This window comes from Danio rerio, chromosome 2, assembly GCF_052040795.2.
Source record: "Danio rerio strain M-AB ecotype USA chromosome 2, GRCz13ab, whole genome shotgun sequence".
Taxonomy (NCBI): domain Eukaryota; kingdom Metazoa; phylum Chordata; class Actinopteri; order Cypriniformes; family Danionidae; genus Danio; species Danio rerio.
In genome coordinates, this window is record NC_141022.1 from 9739553 (window position 1) to 9755632 (window position 16080).

At 33.3% G+C, this 16080-nt stretch overlaps 2 protein-coding genes across 4 annotated transcripts in view; both read left to right on the forward strand.

The window, feature by feature from the left end:
- The window catches only part of zzz3 (zinc finger, ZZ-type containing 3), a 675084-nt gene that overhangs the window by 292947 nt on the left and 366057 nt on the right, over positions 1-16080 (forward strand). The gene's annotated exons all lie outside the window — the stretch shown is intronic.
- Positions 1-16080, forward strand: part of pigk (phosphatidylinositol glycan anchor biosynthesis, class K) — a 70689-nt gene that overhangs the window by 14578 nt on the left and 40031 nt on the right. For all 3 annotated transcript variants that reach the window (XR_015477678.1, XM_087239215.1, NM_001002149.1), the window contains 2 exon segments: positions 3331-3441; positions 9645-9817. Coding sequence is in view for 2 of the 3 variants with exons in the window: in XM_087239215.1 (XP_087095341.1) it covers positions 3331-3441; positions 9645-9817 (284 nt within the window). In the remaining variant the exon portion in view is untranslated.

Consider the following 16080-nt stretch of genomic DNA (forward strand, 5'->3'; position numbering starts at 1 on the left):
GCTTTCCCGATGCAACCAGTTTGTCCGCTTAGCTCACAGCGTTGCGTCGGCGGAGCGGAGGGTCCCGGAGGAGGAGGAGCCGGCCGCGGGGACGGCGAAAGGGATCGAGTCCGGGGAACAGCGGTTCCGGAAATCAGGTAAGACGAAAAGCGGAATCCAAAAAATAAGGGCGAGAACGTGGCGGGATCCGAAAACGCGGTCGAAATCGAAGACGAGGGCTTTTGCTTTTTTTTTTTTTTTTTTGGACTGCTTTTGCGAACCGTCGCTTGGGTTTAGGGAAGGAGGAGGAGGAAGAGGAGGGCGGCCGAGATGCGAAAAAGCGCGCACAGCAGCCTCTCACGGATCCGCAAATACAAAAACCACTCGAATACGTACCTCCCAGAATGTAAATCACGGTCCGCAGAAACGTCCGCGGGGCTACGTTTCCACAATGAGCCCGGGTTGCCAAATGCACCACTCTTTGCAGAAATACGCAGGTGCACGAGTGTTTTTTTATGCTTTAGAGCCTTTTTTAACATGCTCAATTGTTTTGGAGTGTCATGGACTGAATATTTTAATTTTTTATTTTATTTTATTTTTACAGAAACCCTGATGTACTTTGTGTCTGCTTTTGAATTTCATTTGATGTGTTTGTTTAATCTATGGCATTATTTCACTGAGAAAAATGTCGTGAGCGCAGTATTTCAATTCGAGAGCGCATTCATATAATACGAGCTAGCTTATCTCTTTGCTCGTGCGCTAATTTCCTCTGTTCATGGGCAAAACTGCTTGTGAGCTCTCAAATATTCACCACTCGCAAACAAAACTTCCCGCACGTACTGAAATATACGCTGCGCAAAACTTCTCATGCGCACTCAAAACACTGGCTGCTCGCGTGCGAATTATCTGTTCATGCTCAGTTCGATAATGCAGACTCACACTGACTATGTTTACATGGACACTAATAATTCGATTTTAATGCGATTAAGACAATACTCTGATTAGGAGTCGACCATGTAAAAAGCGATTTTTAATTATTCAGATTAAGGTCATAATCGAACTAAAGAGAAATCGAATTAAAACGTGTGGAGTATGCGATTTTAGTCGCATAATTAAAGTGCATTATAGACATGTAAACACCTTGATTGAAATATTTCCATCATGTAGGGCTGTTCGCATGCGCGAATGAAAGTGTAAGTGCCAAACCGCAGTTAAAGTTGACAAATTAATAATGAAACGCTCGAAATTACATGAAACTTTAGTGGAAATGCGGATAGCGCAGTGTCTCAATGACGTAAATCTATCCGCTTGTTAAGTGTGATGTCATGCGGAGCGGCTTCTGGGTCCAAGCGCTCTATTCAACTAAATGGGGAGATTCATGAAATGGCAATAATAAACGTTTACAAAACGATTTAATACTTTCGAAAGTGACAATCGGAATAATATATATGTCCATGCCTAATATCCGATGGCCAGAAAGTAATTCATTGTTTTAGAAATTGTAAAAATTTTGGTATTTGTTACGCAGCAAGCCCAGCGGTTGTTGTGTACACTATGACTTTTTGTAAAATTAACTTTAATGTGTGATATGAATAAAAAGTGATCATAAACGAATGATTTCTCAACTCAAATGAATGGCGGCTTGGACCCGGAAACAGTATTACATACGTCGCAAACACGTCACCACTTAACAAGCGGATAACATGTAAAATACGATCGTGAAAGAAACTTTCAAAAAGCAACTCATGTAAACGCCTTAATCTTATTACTGTCTTAATTAGATTAAGGCAAATAATACGATTACTGATGTCCATGTAAACGTAGTCATTTTGTGCTTTGTGTTTCCTCTTCCTTACCTACTTTTGCTCTCCAGAGATCCTCCTGTTACTTTGGTTATCCCAGGTTTACCCAAAATATACGCTGATCACTCGCAAATCTTCTCACGCGCACTCAAAACACTGGCTGCTCGCGTGCGAATTATCTGCTCTCGCTCAGTCCGATAATATAGACTCACAATGTGTGCTTTGTGTTTCCTCTTCCTGCTTTTGCTCTCCAGAGATCCTCCTGTTAAATTGGTTATCCCTAAAAAAAATGTTGATATGGTTATACACTATTTATTAACAATACAGAAAAAACTAAAAGGTTAAGGTAAATTCTATAATAATTACTAGTGTTTTTGATGTACTAGATATTATTTTCTACTCCTTGTTACTAAATGCTCCAGCATAAAATAGTATTAAAAATAATGAACTGATAGAATAAAATACAAAGTAAAGAGTGGTGAATTGTTCTATATTATACCCTATATTGTATAAAACTACAGCATTGGGTCATTTGTTTATATTAGAGTTGTTGTTTAACTATGGCAATATATAATTAAAGTACTTGAATATAGTACTGTTCAAAACACTGTACATGCCAATATACGTGTTCAGGGGCCCTGAACTGCTTTTCCTCAAAGTGAAGTGGATGACAAGGAACATGTCCTCCAAAATCTCATCAACAATGTGGAAGACAACAGAGGCTAGTTCACTTTTAAGGGATTGAGTGACATTTATTTGAAGAGTGAATAGTACAGTGGGCTATAATACCTTATCAAGTGTTTCCTTATTTTCTATCACAGTTACATTTTTGCTTGTGTTAGTTCTATTTTTGTTTAAATGTTTTTTATTTGAATAGTATGGTGCACCTTTTGGATGGTTAATAAATGTTTTTAAAATAAAACATATACTTTACATCCAACGTCTATTCTCTGTGTCTTGAAGTGTTTGAAACATGAAATATCTCATCATATAACATAGTCAAAAATGTTATAGTTTATTAGATGAAAAAATTAATATGTAGGTCTATTTTTAGTATTTTGGTTATTTGTTAATAAATAGTTTACCAATCTAAATTATATAAAAAAGGAACTAAAGGAAAAGGGAACACAAGACGCAAATTGTGAGTCTGCATATCATCTCACTGTGCGAGCAGTGTATTGAGAGTCTGCAAACAAAATTTGTGCATGAGCAGCGCAAATTTGAGTGTATGCGAGAAGTTTTGTGCGTGAGCAACTTACATTTGAGAGCTCGCGAGCAGTTTTGTTCACAAATAGAAGAAATCAGAGCAAAAGCAAAGAGATTCACTCGCTCGTATTACATGAATGTGCTCCTGACTTGTAATACTGCGCTCACGACATTTGTCTGTTAAATAACGCCATATTAATCTAGTGCCGTTGGAATTGGTATGAACAGCCCATAATAACCTGAACTAGATCAGCCTCTACATTGGTACACTCTACTAAAAGAATTGTTTCTTCTCCTCCCTGAATTGTTCAGATTTTTGACACTGATTCATCTGCCTTTACAGCATCAGCCAGACTTGGCAATTGGGGTCCATTTGATGGACAAGTACACTTTTTACTTGCTGGAGTTTCTGGAGGAAGTCCACCCTGCTAGCCAAGCCAACATGAATGATCTGGTAAGTGCATATGTGCATTTAGGTTCCGTATTTGTGTCTGTTTACAACTATTTCCTATACTGTATTACAACAATTTGGTATTAGTGTCTGTTTGTAATTATTTCCTAAAAACTGTTTCCAACTATGCTCGAAAGTAGTAATAGGATGTGGGAAAAACATTTTTTTGGGTTGACTAATGGCTAATGTGACTAATTTTGTGGTGAGTTTTTGCAAATTTTGTACCTTTTTATTGTTTTTCTGTGAATATTTACACAATTCTACACGTTTAATTTAATGATTTACTTTTTGACCTCAAGGGCCATTGATCTCTGTAATTTATATAAAAAAGAATTACTGAGAGAAACTAGAGTTTACCATTAAAGCCTGCAGTATCAAATTTAAAAATGAAACAAATTGTTAATAATAATAAATCTAAAGATTATATGCACCAGAGGTGCACATTGACATGTTATTTAAAATGAAACTATTCATATGGCACTCCGTGACACGGCAGACATATGAACAGTGTCCTGAGTCATAGCTGGGCGCCACGAATAGGCGCCGACTTCCAGCACCGGTGTGCATACCCTGATATAAATCTATGTTTAGAATTCTAAAATGCATGGTGCGTCATGGTGCTGCACTGAGCGGTACATCTGGTGTGCGACCTTCTTAAAGGTTAGGGTAATTAGGCCAGTAATTGTATAAAGATGGTTTGTTTTGTAGACAGTCAAAAAACAATTAAAAATCTAATAAATAACTTAAAGGGGCTAATCTTTTTTGTTTCTAAAATGACTTTTAAAAAAATTAGAAGAGCTTTTATTGTAGCCGAAATAAAATAATGTTTAACAGAGCAAGGATATTTTCACAGTATGTCTGATAATATTTTTTCTTCTGAAGAAAGTCTTATTTGATTTATTTCGGCTAGAATAAAAGCAGTTTTTAATTTTTTAAACATCATTTTAGGGACAAAATTATTAGCCTCTTTAAGCTAATTTAAGCTAATAACCACTGTTATACAATATCTTGCCTAATTACCCTAACCTACCTAGGTAACCTAATTAACCTAGTTAAGCCTTTAAATGTCACTTTAAGCTGTATAGAAGTGTCTTGAAAAATATCTAGTAAAATATTATTTACTGTCATCTTAACAAAGATAAAATAAATCAGTTATTAAGAGTTATTAAAACTATTATGTTTAGAAATGTGTTGAAAAAATCTGCTCTCCATTAAACAGAAGTTGGGGAAAAAATAAACAAGCGGTCTAATAATTCAGGGGGGCTTATTATTAGCCCCTCTTTGATTTTTATTAATATTATTATTATTTTTTTAATTTTTCCCAAAGGATGTTTAACAGAGCAAGGACATTTTCACAGTATGTCTGATAATATTTTTTCGTCTGAAGAAAGTCTTTATTTGTTTTATTTTCGGCTACAATAAAATAAGTTTAAAAAAAATTTTAAAACCATTTTAAGGACAAAATTATTAGCCCTTTAAAGCTATTTTTTTCCGATTGGTTACTGAACAAACCATCATTATACAGAAACTTGCCTAATTACCCTAACCTGCCTAGTTAACCTAATTAATATAGTTTAGTCTTTAAATGTCACTTTAAGCTGTATAGAAGTGTGTTAAAAAATATCTAGTAAAATATTATTTACTGTCATCATGACAAAGATAAAATAAATCCGTTATCAGAAATGAGTTATTAAAACTATTATGTTTAGAAATGTGTTGAAGAAATCTCTCAGTTAAACAGAAATTGGGGACAAAATAAACTGGGGGCTAATAATTCAGGGTGGCTAATAATTTTGACTTCAACTGTATTTCTCAAAAAAATCCCCAAAAATTGTAAAAAAAACTAAAGAGTCTGACTTATCAAATTTACAGCATTACTGGCATCCAAAATTGTCAGTAATACTGTCAATTTTACAGCAATTATTCACAGTTAATGATTATTTTGAATGTAAAACTATGCAGATGGTACTCTGTGACATGACAGGAATTTGAACATTGTCCTGACTGCCCAAAATATGCATGAAATTTGCAGCAATCAAAAAAAAAAGTATGAGCTTCTCAAATATTTGTGACATTTGCTTGATTTGACAGAAATCTCTAAATTCTGAAGGCTTTGATAAGTTCTTGTATTTACATCACCTTTCTCCACAATCATGATATGAACTCAACTTCACAAAGGTGCCCTGCCGTCTCAGATGAAAAGAGCGGCATTGTGGAGCACAGGTCCCTTAGCACATCACTTTAAACAGAGTGGCTAATACAGGTGTAGGTCAAACGGCTTTGAAACAGACAGGAGGGAGACCTTTTCTCTGAAGGCCTTGGAGAGCTTGAGTTTCTCTTCCATTCATCTGTGCGGCTGGCTGGAGTCCCACCAACTCCCACAAGCCATTTTGATCTCTCCTGCCCTCCACATCCTCTCTGCCTGGCACAGTGCTTTGCAGATCAAACAGTTCCAACAACAGCCTCTTTTCTGTCATTTTTACACTCTCTTCTTCTCACTCCATCGCTCTATTCCACTGGATTAGTATTGATATTATTGATTTCTCAGGAGAGAAAGAGGGCCATTTTAATGTCGAAAGCAAAGGGCCACTTGATCTTTCGTGAATGCTCTCTCACATGAATGATCTCCTTTTCATTCCCGTCAAAAGATTGCGGAATGTCTTTCTGGCTGTCACTGTGAACTGGGAATTGTGCTGGAAAACATTGCTGTTCCACCACACACAAAAAAAAAAAATTAGTTTTATTCTGAATCTGAAGCAAATATTCACATGATGCTTTTCCTTCAAGTAGAAGTACATAGATTCAGTCAATAATGTTTATAAATCAGTAGAAAGTATAGGACATGTGGAGTTTTGTTCATTGTCATTCCAACAATAAATAAATAAATAAATAAATAAATACAAACTACCATTCAAAAGTTCATAGTTAAATCTCACCATATTTAAGAATTTTTTTTATTAAAATATTTCAAAACCACTAGAGCAGTATACATATATTTTCTAACGTACATTCACCAGCCACTTTATAAGGTACACCTGTCCAACTGCTTGTAAATGCTAATTTCTAATCTGCCAATCACATGGCAGCAACTCAATGCATTTAGGCATGTAGACATGGTCAAGACAATCTGCTGCAGTTTAAACCAAGCATCAGAATGGGGAAGAAATCAGATTTAAGTGACTTTGAACATGGCATGTTTGCTGGTGCCAGACAGGCTTGTCGGGGTTTTTCAGAAACTGCTAATCTACTGGGATTTTCAGGCACAACCATCTGTAGGGTTTACAGAGAATGGTCCAAAAAAGAGAAAATGTCCAGTGAGCGGCAGTTCTGTGGGGGCAGATGGCTTGTTGATGCTAGAGATCAGATGGGAATGGCCAGACTGGTTCAAGCTGATAGAAAGGCAACAGTAACTCAAATTACAACTCTTTACAACCGAGGTATGCAGAAGAACATTTCTGAATGCACAACACGTCCAATTTTGAGGTGGATGGGCTTCAGCAGCAGAAGACCACACCGCGTTCCACTCCTGTAAGCTAAGAACAGGAAACTGAGGCTACAATTTCAACTTCATGTCATGACCAGTCCCGTTATCCCCTGCGCCTCCGCTAGTGTGTGGAGGGAAAGCGTGTGCACATTTTACCGGGGCTGGAAGTACATATTTTGTAATGTACCGTATCGACATCGATGTGATCAAACAAATGATCCAAACCCAACTCAATTCATTTATTCGACTCTGAGTCAACTATTTTGCTAAAGAATCAATAGTTTCAAACATGCTGCACTTTTAGATTTAAAGCTCAGCTGGATGTTTTCATTCACTTAGAGCAGTTTTACACACTGCATGGAAGGTCACTTTTAAAAACCCAAAATAGGGGCTCTTTAATTAAATAAAATAAGAAAATACTATGGAAGTCGAAAGCTGTTCCTTTTTAAGATTCTTCACTATATTTTCTTTTGTATTACAATAACTGTAGGGTGAGTAAACGATCAAAGGTTTTTAAAAAAAATGCTGAACTATCCTTTTAATTCACAAATGTATTAATTTACAGCTATTTTTTAAAGCACGTCATTCTTGGTGTTCTTTGTAAATTTAATTATATTATATTTACATGGTTACAGTGATACAAGCTAAACTACACAGTTGTTAATGTTAGCTGATATACCTGTGCACATATTCCACTGCAATTCTAGAAAAAAAAAATACCCTCTTAATTCACATTTCTGGTACTGCTGTGCATTATTCATATGATCATGTTTTTCCAAAGAAAAAAAGAAATCCTCCATTTTCCAGTCATGATGTCAGGTCCTAGCGGGTCAAAATTTCCATTTTCTCCGCAATCAACTGCAATATCACATTCAGGTCTGCTTCCATTCTTATACAGGAACCCCACTGGATTAACAAAGACAATACATTTCTTTGAATGTTCAGTTTCACTCTGAAATATGTTACATTATGGAAGAAAAATTCATTTTGAGTGCAATTTAATGTTAACCTAATATGCAAGACCCCCGAGATGCTATCCAAGCTGGATGGGATTAGCTCTTACAATATTTTATCCTGATATCATACATCAAAAAAATAAAAGATGATTGAAAACTTAGAGTGGATTGAGAGCAAAACTTCCTAAATATAGATTAAATGTTATGATTATGGCCTAAACCAGACAAAAAAGGTAACCGAATACTTTAAGGTGCTGCTTTTGATTCTTCTAATGCAAAAAAACACCATAAAATGTTTGCAGATATTTAAGAAACATGCTAAGTGAACATTCTTGTTTGTCTGAAAAACAATGCTGAAGGCAGATATTCTGCTTTGAAAATTTGCTTTCCGTGACATCTGTCTTTGTTTTGGTCTCTTTAACCTGCCCAATGCCAGTTTAGCCAATTATATTTCAGCATCTCTAGTTACCCTTGTGGAAAACGATGTAATTCAATCATTCAGCTAGGAAGACTCTCGAAGTGTGTGTCCATGACTGAAATGCGATCTCCCATGGACAGTAACAGCCTACGAAACGAGATGCAGATTCAGAGTTCCACATGGATTGGTTATTAATTAGCAAATATGTTAATATTATGAACATAAACATTAAGTGAGCAGGTTACATTGTAACCCTGTGTCTTAACAATGTGACAAGTTTTGCAGTGATAAGCAAATTGACTGTTTGCACCAGAAAAAAACGTGACAGAAGTTTAAATACAGCCATTAAAAAGCACAGAATAGTGCACTTACTGCACTCCAACAACATGGTAAGGTTTATAATCTAATTACATAATTAATAATCGTTAATTAATTACACTAATCTAATACATATTAAACCTCTTTAACATTATTAAATCTATATGCTGAATTACTGATAGTTGTTGGTTCTGAAGTTCCATTTCAAATGGTTTATTTTATTTTTTATTTTAAGTCTGAGGTGAACTCTCTGCTGCTGCTTTCAGTAGTATGGCAATACATGTCATGTAAAATAGCATTTAAACTTACATTATTAGCATTTATCACTGAATAAAGCACATGAGGTGTACCTGAGGTGATCGTTATCAGTTTATTCGGTTGTATAGCTGCAAGAAATAAAAGCTTTTTCTAAAATATTGATTTCAAGCGTGGTAGGGACAAAAGCTCCTTTAAAAATGGAATTCCTTCTATCGTGTGCTGTTGCTTTTATTTAAAGTACGGTTTAAATAGTCAGGCACGCTCCTGTTTATGTCTTTAATCTGGCAACCTGCGCTTGTGTGTGATTTGAACCAGGAGTACAATACCTTGTTCAACCACTGGGTGTCAAACTTACATACTGCACCTTTAAATGCTTTTGTATAGACTATACAGGGCACATCATACAACAGATGTTATTTAGATAATGATTTTTTAATTATTATTATTATCTATTAAACTGTAAAATCATTTTGAGTAAATGCACTACAATCAAAAAACAAAATTATCTATTGGATTTACTACATTACAGGGTAAGTGGTTGCAAACAATTTAAATAGGCCCAAATTAAACCAAACAAATAAAATTTTGCAATGTTCAACTTAAAGTGTTTGTTTAAATTCAGCCCATATAAATTGTTTGTAACCGCTTACCTTAAAAAATGTAATAAATCCATTGATATTTTTTTCAGTGTACTAGAACTTGACAATCTGTAATTAAACTCTTCATTTGTGTCTAAAAGCCCGATTGATGGATAGGTGTGCATTTGTTTCAGTTTAAAGTGTGCCCACAAAGTCAGTGTGTCTCAACTCCGGGCCACCGTACTGACCTGTTCCAAAGGGATCCGGGGAGTGTCCTCATCACTGACTTTTTCGGAAGTGTCCGGAAAGTGGAGATCACCAAGGACACAATCAGTCTGACTTGTCCTGTAGAGTCGCCAATGCAGAGGTAAGTAGACCACAAGCGTAACTGTGTAAATGATTATACCCATTACTGCTTCCTGGGAAATACAGTGCATCTAGTGTAGTAAATTAGCCAATTTGGTGCTGGATTTTATGGAACAAAAGGTGTAATTACAGTTAAAGTCTTAATTAATAGCCCCCCTGTATTTTTCCTCATATTTGTTTAACGGAAAGACGATTTTTTTGAACACTTTTCGAAGCATAATAGCTTTAATAACTAATTTCTAATAACTGATTTAGTACATAACAGTACATAACATTTTATTAGCTATTTGTCAAGACACTAGTATTTAGCTTAAAGTGTGATTTAAAGGCTTAACTAGGTTAATTAGGGTAATTAGGCAAGTTAAAGTAATTAAGCAAGTCATTGTATAACGATGGTTTGTTCTGTAGACAATAAAAATAAATATAATAAAAAATGTATTGCTTAAAGGGCTAATAATGTTAACCTTAAATTGATTTTTAAAAATCTAATTAAAAATTTTATTTTAGCCACAATAAAACAAATAAGACTTTCTCAGGAAATATAGGAAATACTGTGAAAAATTCCATGCTCTGTTAAACATAATGTGCAAAAATATTTGAAAAAGAAAATTCACAGGAGGGCTCATAATATTGACTTCAACTGTATATGCAGTTGGATTACAATATACTTGGCCCTATCATACACCCAGCACAAAAAGCTGCAAGACGTTTAGTGCAATTTGTTGCTTTTTTCAGACAAGCCTAAGCCTACTTTTCAATTTTAGCTGTTAAATAGCAAATCCATTTGCGCCATTTTGTGGACTCATGGGTGTTCTGGTCTAAAAAGGAGGTGTGTTAAGGCACATTGTTGGATCAGCCTATCAGCACACATTAGCCTGTTGTTGGAGACGCCCCAAATCCATAATATGACCTTTTATAATGCAAAATACGGGCCTCTAAAAATAACACAATGTTAGTATCAAGAAAACTATTTAGTTCATTTAATTAAACATTTATAAAAACATTTTATTTTAATAAAATATTATGCACTGTCATAACGGCAAAGATAAAAGAAATCAGCTATTAGAAACTAGTTATTAACTGTGTTGGTACAAAAATATTCTCATTGTTAAACAGAACTTTTAAGTTATAAAAATATAAAAGAATTAATGTTTAACAGGAGGGATAATAATTCGGACTTCAACTGTGTATTCTTTATTTGTATAGGCCTTTTTATAACACTGATTAGTAGCTTGATAAACAGTAAAAATCAATCATTCATGAAACCTTGTGGAAATATATTATGCTACAATATTTATTTCCCTTTCTTTGGTGTCATTATAATTATAGTATTTTAAATGATTTTTAGTGGCCTGAGTAGAAGCTTTAATTAACCCATTTAAAATGTTCCAGACCAAATGGTCTCATTTAATTAAGTGTTGGAAGCATTGTGGCTGTTCGCTATTAAAAACCTCATTAGTGATATTGACTCTTCTAATGACCCGTTAATGATATTACACAATGCGGTCACCATGGTTACTGCTAATATCTGCCAAAGTCAAGTCACACAGGTTTCCAGGATGTTTAATATGACTAAAACTGCTACTAATATTTAAATACTAAATCACTTTTAATAACAATAAATCTTCAGTACTTTAATATAGAGTTGAAGTCAGAATTATTAACCCTCCTATATTATTAGCCCCCTGTATATTTTTCCCCAATTTCTGTTTAACAGAAAGAAGACTTTTTCTAAACACATTTCTAAACAAAATAGTTTTAATCTTTGACATGATGACACACCTGACAAAAGTCTTGTCACCTATTCAAGTTTTAGGAACAACAAATAATAACTTGACTTGTTGTTTATCATTTGGTATTAGAAGTGGCTTATATAAAAGGCAAAGGCCTTTAGATTACGCTTATTTTACCAAAATATTTCTTTAATTATTTAATTAGGACAGTAAGATCTGACTTTGCTTGGACAAAAGTCTTGTCACTTAACCGAAGTAATGTACAGTATAGAATATAAAGTCATGGTGCAGTGGAAAAAGAATTCATATTGTGCATGATCCCCATGAGCTTGGAAGACTGCATCCATACATCTCTGCAATGACTCAGATGACTTATTATTAAAGTCATCTGGAATGGCAAAGAACACATTCTTGCAGGACTCCCAGAGTTCATCAACATTCTTTGGATTCATCTTCAATGCCTCCTCCCTAATTTTATCCCAGACATGCTCAATAATGGTTATGTCTGATGACTGGGCTGGCCAATCCTGGTGCACCTTGACCTTCTTTGGTTTCAGAAACTTTAATATGGAGGCTGAAGAATGAGAAGGAGCGCAATCTTGCTGTAGAATTTGCCCTCTCCTGTGGTTTGTAATGTAACGGGCAGCACAAATGTCTTAATATTGTACCTCAGGCTGTTGATGTGGCTATCAACGGATCTCTCACACACCCCCATACTGAATACTAAATGTTACCCCAAACCATGTTTTTACTCCACCAAACTTGACTGTTTTCTGTGAGAATGTTGGGTCCATGCGGGTTCCAGCAGGTCTTCTGTAGTATTTGTGAGGATTGGGGTGCAGTTCAACAGATGATTTAGATGCAGATCAGAATAATCTACCTTCTGCCACTTTTCCAAATGATCAACTAGAAGTCGATCATTTTTTGTTGATCTTACAACTGGGATCAAAGACGAGACTTTTTCAGGTAGTGTACATTATATTTGAATAGATATTTTTTAAGTGACATTTAAAGGCTTAACTTGGTCAACTAGGTAGGTTAAGGCAATTAGGCAAGTCGTTGTATAATGATGGTTTATACTGTAGACAATCGAAAAAAATATTGCTTAAGGGGGGTAAAATATTGACCTTATAATGTTTAAAAAAAAAATTAAAACTGCTTTTATTTTAGCAAAAATAAAACAAATAAGACTTTCTCCAGGAAAAAAAAAAGTAAAAAATTACAGGAAAATATGTGAAAAATTCCATGCTCTTTTCAGAAAATGATAAAACAAACGATTCACTGGAGGGCTAATAATATTGACTTCAACTATACGTGGAACAAATTGCTTGCAAATTTCTGAAATTCAATGTTTCAACAGGGTATTCGTGGGGTCTTAAAATGTTTTGAATTTTAAATGTTTTTGGCCTTAAAGTCATAAATTCTTAAGACCTTAATAATTTAAAGGGGTCTAAATCTCCCTTTGTTTATGTAAAGCTACCTAATCGATCCAAAACACATTTAATCACCAGCAACACATCTTAATAAAACCTTTAGCAAGACTGCTCATAACTAATATTAAACAGTAAAACCCAAAAAGTTAAGCTAACTCAAACCAATTAAGTTAAAAAACTAATCCTAATGAGTACTGTGAACTTAATCCATTTGATTAAATGAAGCAATTTGAGCACAGTAAAACTCAATAAATGAAGAGAACTCAAACCAGCTGAGTACTGTAAAACCCAATAAGTTAAGGCAACTCAAACTGTTTTAGGAAACCGATTGTGCCAAACCGTTAAAAACTAATCTATAATGAGTACTGTGAACTTACTCCATTTAAGTTTAAGTAATGAGGTATTTAATTAACTCACTGCCTTCAACACTGAGTTCAAAACTCTTTTCAAACGAGTAAACTTTCAGTCAATTTTGAGTTAACTACACTCATTTCATTTGATAAAGTTGACTATTGGGTTTTACAGTGTACAACTGTCTGTTTCATTTTTAAAATTGGTTTTTTAGGCTATGTTAAACAAAAAAAAATTATGTATATAAAGAGTCTGCTTGTTTTGACACATTTTAAAAAATTTGTGGCTAAGAAATGACTTGTAAGTTTGTTTTTTTCTGCTGGGCCATTAAAAAAATCCTTAGCGTCTAGCCCTATATAAGTCTGACATTTGATTCTTCATGGTCTTAAAAAGGTCTTTAAAAGTCTTAAATTTGACTTGGTGAAGCCTGCAGAAACCTAAGGCTGTTTGCATTTCAAACAAATTTGAAATCTATTCAGCTTTCTTTACAAAACTCTTCAGTTCCAATTCCAATTTCTTTCTGATGTCAAGATATCATGTCAAGTTTTCTATATGTTCATTTAGAAAGCCCTAGCATTCAAATACATCACTCAATCTAAACACATTTAGCATAGAGTTCTCACATAAATACTTGTTAGCTAAATTATTCACATGTCATTCAAAAGCTCACAGTGTATGAAGTAGCCACAAATGGTTTCAATTGCTTTAAAGTAGACAAGCGAGAGGAAATGCACAAGATGACAGAATGGAGAAAGGCAGATGACAGCATTTGTCTATGTGCTGCTCTAGCTGACCTTTTCTTTTAAGGGCTGAAAGGAATATGACATTTCAATATGTGCAGAAAAAAATTGTGAGATCATCTAAATAGCTGTCAGTGCAATTTTATGTTATACATCAAAGTATAATCAGTTTTCCCACGTTATCCTTTTTTGGTCTATATATTTTTTGTTTTATTTTGGCTATATTCTGATGTATATACAGCAACACAAAGTCTTGTCATTTATTTATTTATTTACTTATTTATTTATTCCCTTTTCCTCAGTTATTTTTAAACGATATTAATAATAATAATAATATTGTAAATGTTTATATTATATTTCTAATATATATATATATATATATATATATATATATATATATATATATATATATATATATATATATATATATATATATATTATTTATTATTATTATTATTATTATTAGTAGTAGTAGTAGTAGTTGTAGTAGTAGTAGTAGTAGTATTGCTACTATTATAATTATCATTATTTTATTATTATTTTATTTTTTATGTATTTATTTTTTACCATTATTATTATTATTATTATTATTATTATTATTATTATTATTATCGTTGTTGTTTATATTATCATCATTATTATTTATTATTATAATTATAATAATGATTCTTCTTATTATTATTATTATTATTATTATATACAACATTATCCTTACTTTATGTTGATATTTACTTTGGAAAAATCACACAACATCTGTATTAACTAAATTAAAAATTTTTTTACACCATATTAAATGAATGTGTTTTAATTGGAATGCATAGTTTGGCGGGTTTTAGGGGAGTTTTTACAATTTGAGGACATGTATCTGAGCTGTAAAATAAACTTTCAGTGAGTGTGTTGTTAAAAATGCTGTCCACAAGATGGCAGTAGTATTTCTTGGATTAAACTGAAAACATAGCAGATTTTCTTGATTGTCAGGATAACTGTAATGCAGTCAGTGTTGTGGAGGAATCTGTGTCAGTATATATTAGGTTTATTAAGCTAATGTACATATGAGTTTTTTTATTTATTTATTTATTATTAGAAAGCACCAGATTTTCCAAAATTTATAGCATATTTACTTTATTAATAACTACTGTCATGGCTAAAAATAGGAAAAAAAAGAGAAAATATGCAGGTTTTTGTAATATTCAAGGGTAATTTGTTTGGGTATATAATGTATTTAACAAAATTGTTTAAAAAAAGCCATTGTCATATGTCCAGGAAATAACAGCAAAAAAGATACTGTTTAAAGGGCTGAGGGATGCTTATGTTACTGAGAAGGATGATTCATATCTTCATGGCTTTCAAACATAGCTTTTTACATTTTCAAAAATTGTTAAGATGATTTTTAATCCATTTGAATATTCATATGTGATGGAATTAGTTGGAACAACTGGTGAACAATAAAAATTCCCACTTACCTGTTCCTACACTAAACCAGTATTGTTGGATTGTATGTATTATTATCCTTACATTACATAAAAGACCAGTTAATCACAGAGGTGTCATCGAAGCTGTGTAACATTTCACATGAATGTAATATGTGTTAATTACATTTAGCATAAAATGAAAAATAAAGATTTTTTTAAAATATATTTTTATATTTACCTTTAATTGGCTGATACCTATTTGACCTTATGTAAGTGTGCATGTTAATATACATACAGTGCTCAGCATATACAGTATGAGTACACCCCTCACAAATATCTCATTTAAATGAACTCTTTATAAAAGTTGCTTTACAATATTAATATTATCCATATTTGTGCATATACATTAGATTAGTCAGTACTGAAGCCATGGAAAAATATGAAATAAAATTTTCATAAGAAAAAAAGAAAAGCTAAATGATATATAAATGTTTGTTGAGCAGTTTTGCAGTTTGCAATATTTGTCATGAATTTAAATTTATTATATTTATATTTCTATATATGTTTGGTAAATAAAAATTTATTTAACAAATAT